The sequence below is a fragment of the Salvelinus sp. IW2-2015 genome, linkage group LG3 (genome assembly GCF_002910315.2).
Source record: "Salvelinus sp. IW2-2015 linkage group LG3, ASM291031v2, whole genome shotgun sequence".
NCBI lineage: Eukaryota > Metazoa > Chordata > Actinopteri > Salmoniformes > Salmonidae > Salvelinus > Salvelinus sp. IW2-2015.
Genome location: NC_036840.1, coordinates 32,025,219 through 32,043,133, shown reverse-complemented (window position 1 = coordinate 32,043,133; position 17,915 = coordinate 32,025,219). Strand labels below are relative to the sequence as shown.

The 17,915-nt window shown below is 43.8% G+C and overlaps 1 protein-coding gene across 2 annotated transcripts; it reads left to right on the top strand.

Moving 5' to 3' along the window:
- Positions 1-121: 121 nt before the first annotated feature.
- Positions 122-17,875, top strand: LOC111954898 (solute carrier family 2, facilitated glucose transporter member 4-like). Of its 2 annotated transcripts, XM_023974819.2 has the most exons (11): positions 122-561; positions 3,339-3,434; positions 9,172-9,332; positions 11,327-11,451; positions 11,685-11,800; positions 11,941-12,103; positions 12,354-12,541; positions 14,049-14,153; positions 14,574-14,675; positions 15,910-16,113; positions 16,277-17,875. In XM_023974819.2, exons 1-11 carry the CDS (start codon positions 529-531, stop codon positions 16,493-16,495), a joined length of 1,512 nt encoding a protein of 503 aa, XP_023830587.1. In that variant the 5' UTR covers positions 122-528; the 3' UTR covers positions 16,496-17,875. The 2 variants fall into 2 exon arrangements, with proteins under 2 accessions (XP_023830587.1, XP_023830593.1); XM_023974825.2 differs by lacking the exons at positions 122-561; positions 9,172-9,332 and having other exon boundaries at positions 3,346-3,434.
- The last annotated feature ends 40 nt before the right edge of the window (positions 17,876-17,915 follow it).

Sequence of the window (17,915 nt, the reverse complement as noted above, 5' to 3'; positions counted from 1 at the left end):
ATACCCCATAGAAGTTACAGTGAGATGGTGGTTATTCTGTATGCTGATGAAGCGCTCCTCTTGACTTCAGCCAATAGTGTATAAGGTCAAGACATGGCTTTCTGCTTCTGTCTCACCCCAAAAGACGACCTCTGTGACAGGCCTTCGAGAGTAGGGGGCGGCTAAAACGCCCTCTCGTCGCCCCTCGTCCCCTCCGCACCTTCTCTCCGTCGTTTGAAAATATCAAGAGAGTTGTGCGCCAGTGTACTGATGTCATTATATGCAAACTGGACCCAGACGCTCCACAAACTTCAAAGAGAGGACACGTAGAGTTACACATTTAGAACTATAGCCACCTCGTCGGTTTTCACTTTGGTTCCAGTTTTTGTCTTGGGTTTTACTTTTCCTTTCGACTTTTAATACAAGTACCAGGTTTATTGTCCTTATTCCAATTGAGTTTTTTTCACGTGGTGTCCAGTTGGGATAGCGCGCGGGGGAGCGGGACACAACTGTCACCGACTGTAATCTGTGTCTCGCGCTGTCAAAGACATGCCGGCTGGGTTTCAGCAACTCGGAGGGGAGGTAATCTAAACAACACTCGTTTTTATAAGAAAATAGTTGATTTGCAATAAGTAAATTGCAATGAAATGTTTTCATGCGCACTAACACTGAGTAGCCTATGATGGATGAAGTTTAATTTAATGTGTGATTTAAAATGTATATTTTGTTGTTTAAAACCCTTTTCTACGACTGTTAAAGCATAACTATCAATTTATCTATTCATCAAATTATACATTTATTGTTTATATTTTATTATCCAAGTTTTAGGCTCTCATTAGGAAAAAGAAAAATCGATCACGCACTCTTATCCTAATATATATTTGTCTAAGTATCTCTATCTGTTTATTCTCATCCTCCTCTGAGTGCATGATCGATTTTTTTTCACCTGACAAAATAACTGGTCTGCCAGTGGCATTGAATCCCGCTGGGCACACACTGGTTGAATCAACGTTGTTTCCATGTAATTTCAATGAAATTAAGTTGAATCAACGTGGAATTTAAATTGAATTGACGCCTGTGCATACAATGATGAGCAAACGGTCACTAATACCACTGCAGAAACTTGTGATCTGTGACGTGGTTCACAACAACATGGTTGACCAAAATAAGGACTCAGCAACTGCTGTGTTTGTTAGTGCCCGTCAAATATAACAAGATAAGAAAAGACATAGTGTTTCTTTTGAGAGTGAAATTAAATTTGACATTTTGTGTTATTAGAATAATTAAAACAATTGCTATTCATATATCAAACAAAACATAATGTTCTATTTTCTGGAAGATTGACAAAACATAACGTCAGCCTTTATTTTGGACATGAGAGCCCTTAGTTGTATTGGTCCTATATAGTGACCTTGATCAGCAGAGAGACCAGCGTGCTTAATGATCAGGGCTGAGATGAATATGGGTTGGTTGGTAGATCACCCAGTACAACCTATACCTTGTTCCTTACCACAGCTGACGCCAACACGGTTACTGACACTTTAAGTCAAAAACATTCTTCTTAGACTTACTAGGATTTCAGCATCCTTGAGGTATTCTTTCTTGTCATGATTGGTGGCACAATAGCAAAAAAACACATCACCAAACTGTTGTATCAAAATGCCGGTACGTTTTAATTGGTTGCTGATAACAGAATCTGAGACAGTGAGAAACAATATTATCTTGCCTTGACCTCAACTCTGTCCCATTTTTTTCTGTCTTTCCCAATATGTTCTACATATGCAGGCTACAGTTGAAATGTTGTGAAGCACGTTCTGTGAAGTGAAATAGAGCGGGACTCTTGCCTTTAGACTAGAAATGTTTTATTTGTTGTACGATGTGGGACGCACACACACACACACACTTTCCCTTTGTTTTGCTTTATTTTGACAAACACAGCTTATCTGGAGACTCAACACAGCAAGGTTACAGCAACACAGACAGACACACCCTGACACAAACTCAACCAGGTGTATAACACACATTGGGACATTTATTAATGAACCATTCTACCATGTCTCAGAATAGAATAGTATAGACCAGAACATAATACGCAGAATAGAACTATGTCCTCTGACGGGAACTGCTTGCACAGTCTTGTTTAGTTGAAATAAAACAGTAAACACTCCATGTATATGTTTTTATTAATAACATACTGATCAAATGTTTGGAGAAGAAACTGTCAACCCTATCTAGCTATGATAGGATGTGAACTAAGTAACGGTGCATTGCAGCCCATGTTTAACTAATGTGAACTCRGTGGTATGTTGTSAAGGCTTGTGGAGCCAGTCAGCTTTCTGTGTTGATGGTAAACAGATGTAAACAGTAGGAAGGCCTGGTCAGTCTCTCCCAGAACCCCTAGCTCAGTCACCGTGGCAACAGGTGCCTGTGAGATGATGGGAACTATATGCTACTAACTACTAACTCATCGTCATGCTACTAACTACTAACTCATCGTTCAGTCACCCAATCACACGATACACAGGAAAGTCCTGGACACGGCTACAAAAGATCCTTTCTCATTTAGTACCACAGTTATATATAGTGGATATTAGAGAGGTGTGTCTGGAGGGATGTGGGGTCTGTTTGTGCGTGTGTGTGTGTGTCTGTCTGCGTGTGTGTAGTCTTGGCCTTTACTAAGACAGGAGAGTTCCCAAAATATAGAAGCTTGTTAACAGTCTAGACCATGGTCATCTTACAACAGCAGTTTCGTCATTGTCTTTGTCTTTGTATGGACATGACATTGTCTGTGTATGGACATGACATTGTCTGTGTATGGACATAACATTGTCTGTGTATGGACATGACATTGTCTGTGTACGGAACATGACATTGGCTGTGTACGGACATGACATTGTCTGTTACGGGGACATGACATTGTCTTGTGTATGGAACATGACATTGTCTGTGTATGGACATAACATTGCTGTGTATGACATGACATTGTCTGTGTACGGACATGACATTGTCTGTGTACGGACATGACATGTCATGTTACGGGACATGACATTGTCTGTATACGGACATGACATTGTCTGTGGATGGACATGACATTGTCTGTGTGATGGACATGACATTGTCTTTGTACGGACATGACCATTGTCTGTGTACGGACATGACATTGTCTGTGTACGGACATGACATTGTCTGTGTACGGACATGACATTGTCTGTGGATGGACATGACATTGTCTGTGCAACAAACCATACCTTTCTAGATGGTCCATCTTCTCCACATCCTTCACACAATCTCTTTATGAACAACCACACAATTGCATCATGGTAACAGTGAGGTGTTGTGTTCTTGTGTGTGCTCTACAGACGGTGACTGGAACCCTTGCTTTCTCAGTGTTCACCGCTGTATTGGGTTCCTTTCAGTTTGGGTACAACATAGGTGTCATCAACGCTCCTCAGAAGGTAAGACCGACTTGCACTCATCAACCAGAGCTATTGATACAGAGTTCTGCAAATTGGGATTTAGAATTTCCTATAGATGCCATGTTTGCACCAAAAGTGTTATCATGAAACATGGGTCTGCAAACATAGATGCTAGTGCCAGAACCATGGTTCTCAGACGGTTGCATACACTTCAAAACGAGGTGAGATGGTTCAGAATCTGAATAACTGTTAACCAAGAACTCTTCAATGGGTTGTCTCACATTTCATTTCACACACTGATAGGTGAGTGTGGCTGCAAAACTACCTGGGACAGGTAGTGAGTTGGCATTTACACAGATGTCCCCTTGATTCCACCCAGCTAAGCTCAGTCTCGCCGTTTCAACTGATAAAGGGCAGCGACTGAAAACAGCTCTCTGTGCTCTATGAGTGAGTCATCAAAGAGAGTTGCTGTTTAAGAACCGACCAGGGAATTAATACCTCTAGCATGACCTTTTCTAAAACCGATTATTGTTGTTGTTTTCTCTAAGGACCAGGTACACTACATTACCAAAAGTATGTGGACACCTGCGCGTCGAATGTCTCATTCCAAAATCATGGGCATTAATATGGAGTTGGTCCCCCCTTTGCTGCTATAACAGCCTCCACTCTTCTGGGAAGGCTTTCCACTAGATGTTGGAACATTGCTACGGGGACTTGCTTCAGCCACAAGAGCATTAGTGAGGTTGGGCACTGATGTTGGGCGATTAGGTCCTGGCATCCGCCAAACCCAGACTCGTCCGTCAGACTGCCAGATGGTGAAGCGTGATTCAACCCTCCAGAGAACTCGTTTCCACTGCTCCAGAGTCTAATGGCAGCGAGCTTTACACCACTCCAGCCGACGCTTGGCATTGCGCATGGTGACCTTAGGCTTGTGTGCGGCTGCTCGGCCATGGAAACCCATTTCATGAAGCTCCCGACGAACAGTTCTTGTGCTGACGTTGCTTCCAGAGGCAGTTTGGAACTTGGTAGTGAGTGTTGCAACCGAGGACAGACCATTTTTACGTGCTACGCCTTTCAGCACTCAGCGGTCCCGTTCTGTGAGCTTGTGTGGCCTACCACTTCGCGACTGAGCCATTGTTGCTCCTAGACGTTTCCACTTCACGATAACAGCACTTACAGTTGACGGGGGCACCTCAAGCAGGGCAGAAATGTGACAAACTGACTTGCTGGAAAGGTGGCATCCTATGATGGTGTCACGTTGAAAGTTACTGAGTTCTCCAGTAAGGCCATTCTACTGCCAATGTTTGTCTATGGAGATTGTATAGCTGTGTGCTCGATTTTATACACCTGTCCGCAACGGGTGTGGCTGAAATGCCGAATCCACTAATTTGAAGGGGCGTCCACATACTTTTGTATATATAGTGTATTTGTACACCATAGTTGACTTCTCCCTTTCACAGTACAGTACAGTACAGTCTATGGGACGGTTTCCTGGACACAGATTAAGACTAGTCCTGGACTAAAAAACATTCTCAATGGAGTTCTCCACTGAAAGCTATTTTTAGTCCACAATTTAGCCTAATCTGTGACTGGAAAACCAGCCCTATATGTTTTAAAAGCAACATCCTAATGTTAGTACAAACAATTACGTATTGAAACTTGGTCGATGACTCGACATGTCAATAGTTGAGGGGAGACATTGAGGGATTTAGAAGAGAGAGAGAAAGGGGGAATAGAGAGAGAAAGAGAGAGAAAGGGGGAATAGAGAGAGAGAGAGCGAAAGGRGGAATAGAGAGCGAGAGAGAAAGGGGAATAGAGAAAGAGTGAAAGGGGGAATAGAGAGAGTGAGGATGTACTTTTAGAGAATAGGAGATGGATAAAGAGAGAGCGAGGAAGAAATAGATTGGATGCAAGAGAGGGAAAGATCAGAAAGAGCGAGGCGTGTCCAGGGGAACATCTGAGTAATGTCAACACCAGGGGGTGTGTGCACCACATGCTGCATGACGAAACACACAGTGTTGCCAAAATACCCCCCATCCTCACCTCTCCTCAGCTCTCATCCCCCTCATCCCCCTTATCCCCCCTCATCATCCCTCACCCACCCTTCACCCCTCCTTCCAATCCTCACCCCTCATCATCCCTCAACCCTCATCCCCCTCCTCACCCCTCATCCCCCTCCTCACCCCTCACCCCCTCCTCACCTCTCATCCTCTCCTCACCCCTCATCCCCTCCTCACCCATCTACCCCCTCCTCACCCCTCCACCCCCTCACCCATCTGCAAGCCTCACAATTCACACATCTATTTACCCCCTCCATTGCCCCCCCCCCCCCCCCCCCCCCCCCATCTCAGGTGTCCTTCACAGCTGAGGGGTGCAATCGGAGGCAGAGGGGTTTAAGGCAGTGATTCTGGTGTCATGGGAAAAAGTGGCTATTTTGGGCTTTGGGGGGGGCGACACTCACCAGGTTCGCAGAGGGTTCACGCCGAGACAGAGTCAAGGGCAGATGGTGTCGTGTTCGGAGTGCGACACTACATAGTGCACGTCCAGTACAGCCTCCTGAACCATATAGATATAGTTAGATGCTCTCGCTGCTGTCTAGACATTCCCTTAGATTCACTATCCTAAAGCCCCCTTCTCGTAAAATGTGTTAGTCGGTGTTGGGTCATGGGGTTTTGATGTGGAAGTATGTCAGAACATATATCTGCTAATTACTAATATAGAGAATATATTGGAACATACTGTATGTCAGCCACCATACATCAAATCCACTGAATGTACCAAACATTAAGACCACCTACCTAATATTGACTTTCACCCCCCTTTGCCCTCAGAACAGCCTCAATTCATCAGGAAATGGACTCTACAAGGTGTTGAAAGCGTTTCGCAGGGATGCTGGCCCATGTTGACTCCAACGCTTCCCACAGTTGTGTCAAGTTGGCTGGATGTCCTTTGGGTGGTGGGCCATTCTTGATACACATGGGAAACTGTTGAGCGTAAAAAACCCAGCAGCCTTGCGGTTCTTGACACAAACCGGTGTGCCTGGCACCTACTACCATACCCCAAAATCTCTAGTCTAGCCCATTCACCCTCTGAATGGTACACATACACAATCCATGTCTCAATTGTCTTAAGGCTTAAAATTCTTCTTAAACCTGTTTCCATCCCTTCATCTCCACTGATTGAAGTGGATTTAACAAATTACATCAATAAGGGATCATAGCTTTCACCTGGATTCACCTGGTCAGTCTATGTCATGGAGAGAGCACATTATATCAAATGTAGCATCGTTTCATGCTGCATATATTGCATTGTGGGTAGACAGCAGTATCATTCAACTGTTAGTACCTGTATTTAGATACAGCCAGTGAGTGAGTCAGACAGAGGAACTTACTTGGAGTCAGTGAGTTGTGTTCCAAGAGGGGCCTTACAACCAACATGGCTCCTCTGGTCATGAGTCCAGGTMCCTAGACCCTCTTAACTCACAGTGTCAAAACTTTGACCCCTGTGCCATCTATTTACCAGGYGAAACCCTCAGGCCCAAAACAACCTTTAGACTGAACTGACATCTATTTGTGTTAAATTACAGTTTAGTCACTTAGCAGACTCTCTTATCCAGAGTGACTTACAGGAGCAATTAGGGTTAAGTGCCTTGTTCAAGGGCACACCAAGATATTTTTGAGGGTTACTGGCCCAACACTCTTAACTGCTAGGCTACCTGCCTAGGTAAGGGATTAATGAGTAGGAAGTTATTCATATTGGCAGGCAAGAGGCACAGAGTTTTGGGTTGTGGTTATAGCTGGCCTGCACAGAACAGTTTGTCCTAGTATTCACACAAAGCATATCTCTCTCTGTTCCATTACCAAAGTATTTATCTCAAGAAACAAGTAACACTTTGTTAGGCCTCGCATACACTTACTACCTAGATTCAGTATCTGTGGCCCATGCCATCCCACTAGGCACAAAATGGTTGAATTAACATTGTCTCAACGTAATTTGTCAACGTAGTGTGACGTGGAATCTATGTAGAAARTACATTGGATTTGTAAAAAAGTAATCAACTTGTTTTGAGGTTAAAATTTTAACCACGGGATTATGTCATCATAATAACCATAGTAACAAAATGTCTACATATTTTTAACCTTGTATACAATATGTTGAATTTGTACCTTTAAAACAACATCAGATCTTCAACATTATAACCATTATCATAAAAGAAGCAGCTTAAAACCTAAATAGGACTAGGGTTTCAAGCTTTGGTTGATTTAAAATGTTATGATATTTAGTTACATTAAATTGTGTTTGGTTGTCAACACAACCAAATATTAACATTTGAAGGAGATGTATCTTCTGCTTGGATAGTTCCATCTGTACCACTGACTTAGTCTGGCTTTAATTACAGTTTGTCTACAAATTAATAATTRAYATGTTGGATTCAGGTATCCATCTCAACTAAATCAAATCAAACTGTAAGTAAAGTTTGATCCTATTCTTTTTTGTGATATCCAATTGGTAGTTACAGTCTTGTCCCATCGCTGCAACTCCCATACGGACTTGGGAGAGGCGAAGGTTGAGAGCCATGTGTCCTCCAAAACATGACCCTGCGACACAGCCTGGGATTGAACCCGGTTCTGTAGTGATGCCCCTAGCACTGCAATGCAGTGCCTTAGACCGCTTCACCACTCAGGAGGCCCTTAGTCCTATTCCTGAGATGGATACCTGAATCCAACATRTYAATTATTAATTTGTAGACAAACTGTAATTAAAGCCAGACTAAGTCAGTGGTACAGATGGAACTATCCAAGCAGAAGATACATCTCCTTCAAATGTTAATATTTGGTTGTGTTGACAACCAAACACAATTCAATATCACTTTTGAAATATGATAAATAGCCTATTAACTTGTTGACAAGTTAACTAATTATAAGTTGGATTCACGTCTCCAACTCAACCAAAAATAAATGTTCAAGAATGGGATTAAGCCAGTTGCTCAGATGCAACTATCCATGCAGTAGATACATCTCCTTTAAATGTTAATATTTGGTTGCCTTGTCAACCAAACACAATTCAGTATTACTTTTGTAATACAGTAAATCGTGCAYGTTCAAGATAGCATGCATAGGTTGTCGCAGGTCTGTGGAGATCTTCACAATTGCTGTAATAACCTACACAGAATCGAGAACTGCAATCCAGGTCATTTGGTTCTGCTGTTTGATGAAACACAATGGAATTTAGGTTGTAATTTAATTGATCAACGTCTCAACCAAATATTATCCACTCTGAAATGATAAAAACATTTTTTTAACCTTTATTTAACTAGGCATGTCAGTTAAGAACAAATTCTTATTTACAATATCGGCCTACCCCCGCCAAACCCCAACGATGCTGGGCAGATTGTGCGCCGGTTTATGGGACTCCCAATCACAGCCAGATGTGATTCAGCCTGTATTTGATCCAGGGACTGTAGTGACACCTCTTGCATTGACATGCAGTGCCTTAGACCGCTGCGCCATTCGGGAGCCCAAAATGCAGGAATGAAACCAACAACTCTGTTGTTGTAAGGAAACACAACGCTCCAACCAACTTAACCAACTAAAGAAATGTTATCTTAACATTGTTGTCTTCCTAACTTGGTCCCAGATCAGTTTGTGTCTTACCAATTCCTATGGTCACTGTCATGCTGGGACAGCACAAACATACCTGGGACTAGGCTATAGTCTTCCTAAGGAAAAATATTAGCTCTATTAAATGTCTCATATCTCTTCTCCTGCCTGTCCAGATCATTGAAGCGGACTACAACGCTACATGGGTGCATCGGTATGGAGAGCCTATCCCCAGCAGTACCCTCACAACCCTCTGGTCCCTGTCCGTAGCCATCTTCTCTATAGGCGGCATGATCTCCTCCTTCTGTGTGGGCGTCATCTCAGAGTGGCTGGGGAGGTAGGAGAGATGATACACACATGTATGCATGCGAGAGCGGGCACACACACACAGACACACACACACCCACAGAATGCACATATGCACACAAGTACAAGCACACATACACAAGCACACACACACACTTGTAAACATCATAGCACATTTATTTTTTATTTTGCATAGATGTAGGTACATAGACAGATGTATTCACTTTCTCACAGACTTAGGGCTGTATGTACACACATAGACCTACACACTGATACACCCACGTAATGCATAGTTGTCAGCACTCCTGAGTGGTGCAGCGGTCAAAGGCACTGCAGCTCAGTGCTTGAGGCATTGTTAAAGACACCCTGGTTCAAATCCAGGCTGTATCGTAACCGGCTGTGATTGGGAGTCCCATAGGGCAGCGCACAATTGGCCCAGTGTCATCTGGGTTTGGCCGGTGTAGGCYGTCATTGTAAATAAGAATTTGTTCTTAACTGACTTGCCTAGTTAAACCAAGATGGTTCCATATAGATAGTGTCAGTCAGTTAGATCCAAAATGGTTCTCCATAGATAGTTGCAGTTGGTTAGATCCAAAATGGTTCTCCATAGATTGTGGCAGTCAGTTAGATCCAATGTGTTAGCAAATTAAACTTGTCACATGCTTTGTAGACTAACAATGAAATGCTTACTTATGGGCCCTTCCCAACAATGCAGAGAGAAATATATAGGAAAAACAGTGGGAGTGACTGTGTCAGTCAGATCCAACATGGTTCCCTATGGATAGTGGCAGTCAGTGGGAGAAAGTGTTACTGGGCAGGGTCGTGTTATGTGGCTCGACTCAGTTTCCTATTGTAACCCAAGCCAGGATGTTATCTGGACACAGACTCTGTGATTGAAAGGGGATCCCAATGGAGTCGAGTGGGAGTAAGAAAGCCGGAGCCGGTCTTTCCCCCTAGACTTTAGTTTCTCATGGTGGGAAAAATTACAGATTGCCCCTTTAAGTCTATCAAAAGTGTGCAAGTTTGAGCATGTGTCCATTTTTTTTATCAGCATGAATTAGACTGAGTAAGAGAAGCCAGACTTTTATTCCATAGGCTGGGATCCGCACTATGCAGCTGTTGCAAGAACACATTTTTCTGGCTGTCCACTGGTTTCAAAAACAAAGATTAATAGGCAGCTTAAACTTCTTGAATTCAACCATCAACTATACATTTAGATTTGCGAACAGCCATCCACAACAACCACAATCCATAAATCGCAATAGCTAAATGAGAGAGCAGCAGTGTGATTCACATCAATGCGCTATGTAGATATCAATACTAAGTGATATCCGTATCACTGTAGACTACACCACTGCTGTCGTCCTTACCTCCAAGCGTTTATTTAAGTTGGATAATCTTTRGATGCCGACAGCAGTTGCACCATTTTGAAGACATAGCTTGGACTGTAGCCTACAAAAGCCTATTCCTGCTCTTTTCCCGCGATCCATCAAACACATTTGGTGTGTCCTCATAGTGGTCTCTGACTTGTGGTCAGACTCGCTCAAGTRGAACAAACTTAAACTCACGCCTTTTTTCAATTCTGATTTGAATGTCATTGAGAAAAGCATCAAACATCCTTCCTGAATCTAAAAGTAATTCTTGAGGTAATCATCTAGTTTTTCAAAAGAATCTTTAATCTGATTACAATATTTTTTTGCTTGTAATGTAACGGATTACAGTTGCTGTTTTTTTTGTAATCCCTTACTTGTACTCCCCAACCCTGCCTGTGACACTTTCTCCTATGACACGTTGTAACATGGATATATCAGCAGAGGCATTATCTCTGTTTTGTGATCTGCCATTAAGAGGCTAAATGGTGGAATTGTCGAAGACCTATTCTTGTACTGTCTAACTGGCAGAACACACACTACTCACAAATATCAATTGTATATCTGCAAACCAACAACTAGTAACTTGAAATGTACATCATATTTACTTGTAGTATACCAATGATAACTAATATATTTCTCTTTATTCTGACAGGAGGAAAGCCATGCTCATTAACAACTTGTTTGCCTTCATCGGAGGAGGTTTGATGGGCATGGCCAAGATCAGCCGGTCCTTCGAGATGATGATTCTGGGACGATTCGTCATCGGTGCATACTGTGGTCAGCACTCATCCTGCAGATTGACTATCTCAGAAATGTGTTTTGATGTGGTTTAATGCTGTTTGAATGGCTTTTCAGTGGTGTAGTTGTAGACAGACTATATTGTTTTCTATGGTTGTAGATTAACAGTACTGACCAGTGAAATAGTTCATCGGAACCACTATCGCTGCTCGGTTTTCTCCACACCTTGGCGTACCAGTTTCTGAATCGGAGCCTCATTCTCTTTCTCCCAGGATTGGCATCGGGGCTGGTGCCCATGTATGTAGGTGAGATAGCCCCTACCAGTCTGCGAGGGGCATTGGGCACGCTCCACCAGCTGGCTATCGTTACAGGGATTCTCATAGCACAGGTACAGCGCTCAGACCACACAATGTTTCTTTCTCTACAGGCCACAGAATGGGGTTTGTTCTCCACAACACATCTATCTGAACAAGTATTAAAGTAGTAAACTTCTCTCTCTCTCTCTCTCTCTCTCTCTCTTTTCCTTAGGTCCTGGGTCTGGAGTCTTTGCTGGGCAGTGAGGAGTTGTGGCCAGTGCTGGTGGGTGTGACCGTTCTGCCCACTGTCSTGCAGATGGTGCTGCTGCCCTTTTGCCCCGAAAGCCCCCGCTTCCTCTACATCATCCGTTCCCAGGAGCACCACGCCAAGAGCGGTGAGGATCCAGTCACGACCATGTACCAGGACTCTCTGATGGCCTCTTTTGCTTGTCTCCTTTCTTTGTCTCTTTTTCTTTCTGGATGAAGGAGAGGACCACAAGCAGAATAGGGGCAGGGTTTGAATAACAGGGGGGCTAGGGAGTCTGGGCAACCCCAGAACAAGTCAGCCTCCCCCACCACACACACACTCTGAAACCCATCTGAAGTTCTATTCTCAGCCTGATTCTCATTCCCACTCATCCCTAGGCTTGAGGAGGCTGACGGGGAGACAGGAAGTGGGGGATATGCTGGCGGAGATGAAGGAGGAGAAGAGGAGGATGGACATGGAGAGGAAGGTGTCCATCGCAGAGCTCTTCCGCTCCCCCATGTACCGGCAGCCCATCATCATCGCCATCCTACTGCAGCTCTCACAACAGCTGTCCGGGGTCAACGCTGTGAGTACTAGAGGATGGAGGAGACTGGGGAAGAGTGTGTGTGTGTGTCTAAGGATCTTTGTAGCCGTGTCCAGGACTTTATCGTGCGATTGGGTGATTGAACGCTGAGTTCCATATAGTTCCCATCATCTCACAGGCACCTGTTGCCACGGTGACTGACAGCTAGGGGTTCTGGGAGAGACTGACCAGGCCTTCCTACTGTTTACATCTGTTTACCTTCAACACAGAAAGCTGACTGGCTCCACAAGCCTTGACAACATACCACTGAGTTCACATTAGTTAAACATGGGCTGCAATGAACCGTTACTTAGTTCACATCCTATCATAGCTAGATAGGGTTGACAGTTTCTTCTCTAAAAATGTTATCAATATGTTATGTTACTAATAAAAACATATACACTGAGTATACCAAACATTAGGACCACCTTCCTAATATTGAGTTGCACCTCAGAACAGCCTCAACTCGTCGGGCCATGGACTTTACAACGTGTCAGAAGCGTTCCACAGGGATGCTGGTCTATGTTGACTCCAATGCTTCCCACGGTTGTGTCAAGTTGGATGGATGTCCTTTGGGTGGTGGACCATTCTTGATACACATGGGAAACTGTTGAGCGTGAAAAACCCAGCAGCGTTGTAGTTCTTGACATATTCGAACCGGTTCTCCTGGCACATACTACCATACTCCGTTCAAAGGCACTTAAATATTTTGTCTCACCCTCTGAATGGCATACATACACAATCAATGTCTCAATTGTCTCAAGGCTTTAAAATCATTTTTTAAACCATCTCCTCTCCTTCATCTACACTGATTGAAATGGATTCAACAGGTGACATCAAAAAGGGATCATAGCTTTCAACTGACTACACAAAACATTAGGAACACCTACTCTTTCCATGACATAGACTGACCAGGTGATTCCAGTTGAAAGCTATGATCCTTTATTGATGTCACCTGTTAAATCCACTTCAATCAGTGTAGATAAAGAGGAGGAGACGGGTTAAAGAAGGAGTTTTAAGGCTTGAGACTTGGATTGTGTGTGTGTTTACTATTTTGTTTTATTTCAACTAAACAAGACTGTGCAAGCAGTTCCCATCAGAGGACATAGTTCTATTCTGCGTATTATGTTCTGGTCTATACTATTCTATTCTGAGACATGGTAGAATGGTTCATTAATAAATGTCCCAATGTGTGTTATACACCTGATTGAGTTTATGTCAGGGTGTGTCTGTCTGTGTTGCTGTAACCTTGCTATATTGAGTCTCCAGATAAGCTGTGTTAGTCAAAATAAAGCAAAACAAAGGGAAAGTGTGTGTGTGTGTGTGTGTGTGTTCAAACTCTTCCAAAGGCAATCCTCTTTGGCCATTTTCACAATTTGAATCAGTGTTAGAATGGACAATTCCACCGTTACACAAACCATATTGCCTTTTGGCACATATTTAGTCAGTATTACTCAGAAAGCTCGACCACGTTCCTTGACCAACCGTCTTCTATTTCTCTCCTGTCCAGATCTTCTACTACTCCACCAGTATCTTCCAGAAGGCAGGGGTCCAGAGCCCTGTCTACGCCACTATAGGAGCCGGTGTGGTCAACTGTGCTTTCACCGTGGTCTCGGTACGCTAGCAAGGTCCTGTAACCAGGCACCTCCATTACTGTTTAACTCTTCACCTTTATCACTGAACAAAGAAGATAACGTAGTGAGTCCACCCAACCTAGACTTTCCCCTCCAAATAGGCCAGAGTTGGGTTGCCAGGTCATGATTAGTTTTTTTAATGCTATTGATTGGGTTGAGGGTTGATCTTTGATTTTAAAATGCAAACTTCTCTAGTTAAGCCATCACTTTTGTGTTTGCATCCTGTAGAAAGCTCCTACATAAAATACAGTCTTTTAGATTGGAGAATTCCTTAGGCAAACGCCAGTTGGAAAATTCAGACAGAATCATCTGCAAAGTTTTTCCTCAATTAGAAATGAGCGAGCATGACCCGAACCTGTTGTTACTGACCTGTTTGTCACCTTGTCTCATCCAATCGACAGCTCTTCCTGGTTGAGAGGACGGGTCGCCGGACACTACACATGCTGGGCCTGTCTGGAATGTGCGGCTGCGCCATTGTCATGACAATGGCTCTCGCCCTATTGGTCAGTCCCAAACGAATACCAACAAGCTCATTAAGCCATTAACATATTATCATAATGGCAACTTTGGTGGAGTGGAATAATGTATCCATAAACATAAAATTACTACACTGAACAAATATATAATCGCAACAGGTAAAGTGTTGGTCCTTGTGCTGGGGAAAACAAAAGTTCACTCAAAAATTTGCAGTTTTGTCTCAACACAATGCCACAGGTGTCTCATGTTTTGAAGGAGCGTGCAATTGGCATACTGACTGCAGGAATGGCCACCAGAGCTTTTGCCAGGGAATGTAATGTTCATTTCTCTACCATCAGCCTCCTCCAACATTGTTTTAGAGAATTTGGCAGTGTGTTCAACCGGCCTCACAACCTTAGACCACGTGTATGGCGTTGTGTGGGCGAGCGGTTTGCTGATGTCAACGTTGTGAACAGAGTGCCCAATGGTGGCGATGTGGTTATGGTATGGGCAGACATAAGCTACAGATAACAAACACAATTGCATTTTATCGATGGCAATTTGAATGCAATGAGATCCTGAGGCCCATTGTAATGCCTATTCACCCGCCACCATCACCTCATGTTTCAGCATGATAATGCACGGCTCCATGTCGCAAGGATCTGTACACAATTCCTGGAAGCTGAAAATGACCCTGTTCTCCCATGGCCTGCATACTCATCAGACGTCACCCATTGAGCATGTTTGGAATGCTCTGGATCGACGTGTACGACAGCGTGTTCCAATTCCCGACAAAATATCCAGGAACTTCACACAGCCATTGAAGAGGAGTGGGACAACATTCCACAGGCCACAATCAACAGCTGATCAACTCTATGCAACGGAGATGTCGCACTGCATGTGGTAAACGGTGGTCATACTAGATACTGACTGGTTTTCTGATCCATGCGCCTAGCTTTTTTTCCCTTATATGAACTGTAACTCAGTAAAATCTTTGAATTTGTTGCATGTTGCATTTATATTTTTGTTCAGTATAGAAGGGGCACCCTATTCAAGTCAATGAGGCCATAATGGGTGGTATGACTATTTCTATGTAGGTACCACAGGAAGCTGGTAGCACCTTAATTGGGGAGGACGGGTTTATAGTAGTGGCTAGAATGGAATGGTATAGACACATCAAACATGATTTCCTTGTGTTTGATACCATTCCAGTCATTTATGATCAGTCCTTCACTCACCAGCCATGTACCTCTGGCTAAACCATCTCCTTTCCCTTGGCAGGACAGTGTTCCCTGGATGAGCTACATCAGCATGCTGGCCATCTTTGGCTTCGTGGCCTTCTTCGAGGTGGGCCCCGGCCCTATCCCCTGGTTCTTTGTGGCTGAGCTCTTCTCCCAAGGCCCCAGGCCCGCTGCTATGGCCGTGGCCGGATTCGCCAATTGGACAGCCAACTTCATTATCGGCTTTGGCTTCCAATATGTTGCTGTAAGTACAGTGGTCACTATGGTGTTTTGGGGGAATTTTGGGATGGGAATATAATGATATTGATCAGTGAAGTGGATTGGATGGTGTCTGATTGAGTTTAAATGTTGAGTGAATGAATGTCTTAAGATACATCAGTGAACATATTCCCTCTCCCACCCCACAGGAGCTTTGTGGGCCATATGTCTTCCTCATCTTTGCCGCGCTCCTGCTATTCTTCCTCATCTTCACCTTCTTCCGGGTGCCGGAAACGCGGGGGAAGACGTTCGACCAGATCGCCAACACCTTCAGCAAACACTCGCCCGCCATGATAGATATGGACCTGGACATGGGCAAATGCAGCACAGAGCTGGATTACCTGGGGGAGGAGGGGAGCCTCAACTGAGGGGATCCCATACGGCAACTGGGGAAGGCAGGCAGAGGAGGCCAGAMAGACTGTGGGGTGGTGGGCAGGGGAAGGAGGTAGAGGAAGAGAAAGTGGTACTGGGGGTGGGCTTAGGCCTCATTCCAAACATCCTTTCACCATTTATCGAGTTGCGTCTAGGCATATCAAGTAGGGAAGGGGCGTGTGGGTGTGGGTCGAGGGATAGGGAATCTGTTTGGAACGGGGGCCATAGTTGATGCAATAGCTGCCACTGGGAAATTACGCTAGAGTGAAAAATATTGGCAGAATCAGGGGTTGCAGGAATTGATTCAAAGAAAAGGTTGCACAACATTACAAAGCATTGCACCAACTGAACAGACRCCAGAAAGGGTGAAGGGTCAATGGGGTGGGTGATTTATTACCAGAGCAGCCCATAATGGGTGATCAGGAACTAGAATGTTTCTGAACCTTGAGGCATTTACCCCACCCCCGGTATACATGTACAGATGGGGGTGATTTGATTCTGAGAGACTGCACAGATGTTTGAGGGAAAGAGACTTGGAGAAACTGGTATTCCTGCACTTTATCTACAAATAGATGTTTTCAGAGATGGCGAGAATCTGGTTGAAATATGACAAAAAACATGTACCTTTTTTCAAAGCTATGGCGTGTGGCATTGACTGAGGTATTTTATTTCTGATAAAGTTAATACAAGTCTCATAGCAGGCTAACCACTCCACCGCTAGCAACCCACGTCCATGTCCCTAAACTTGATTACACAAAATGGTGGACCGCTTTAACATGCGACTCAATGTACAGCCTATAGACTCCTTTTACAGAGAGGAAATACTGGGTTTAGTACTTAATGTATACAGTGTGCTGGTTTGCTTGACAAAAACAAAATGGTTCGTGCTTCACTCACATATAGGAGTAGATCTTTAGTTTCTGAATGGGACAGGGCCCCAAGTGAGCACTAATAGTATTCATTCTACTGGTTTCCAAACGTAGTCCTACATAGTTGATATGGCAATAGGCCTCTGATAACGTAGCAGCAAACTGCCCCTAAACTGCTACGCATGTGCTGTTTTCGGTCTATTATGTACTTTTTTGAGCATTTCCATGAAGATTAGTATTGAGCAATTGTACAGGGAGGACCTGTGGTTTATGTAAAGCGAGAAAAAAAACATGCAGTGTTGTGATGTGGATCATGTGACAATTGTTCCCATTTGACAAACATGGGCATGTTGATGACCCAACATTTCAGAGAGTCATGTCATATATTACCATCCCCAGAAGTGTCAAAACACATGCAACTTATGTTATAGTTTAGATGAAATGTTGATGTTACTGGAGCTTGAGGTGAAGAAATTAAATGACCAACTTCAGTTTTATCCCACTAAATGTGATTCAAGACATTTTACATTGTACTGAGAAATGTGAG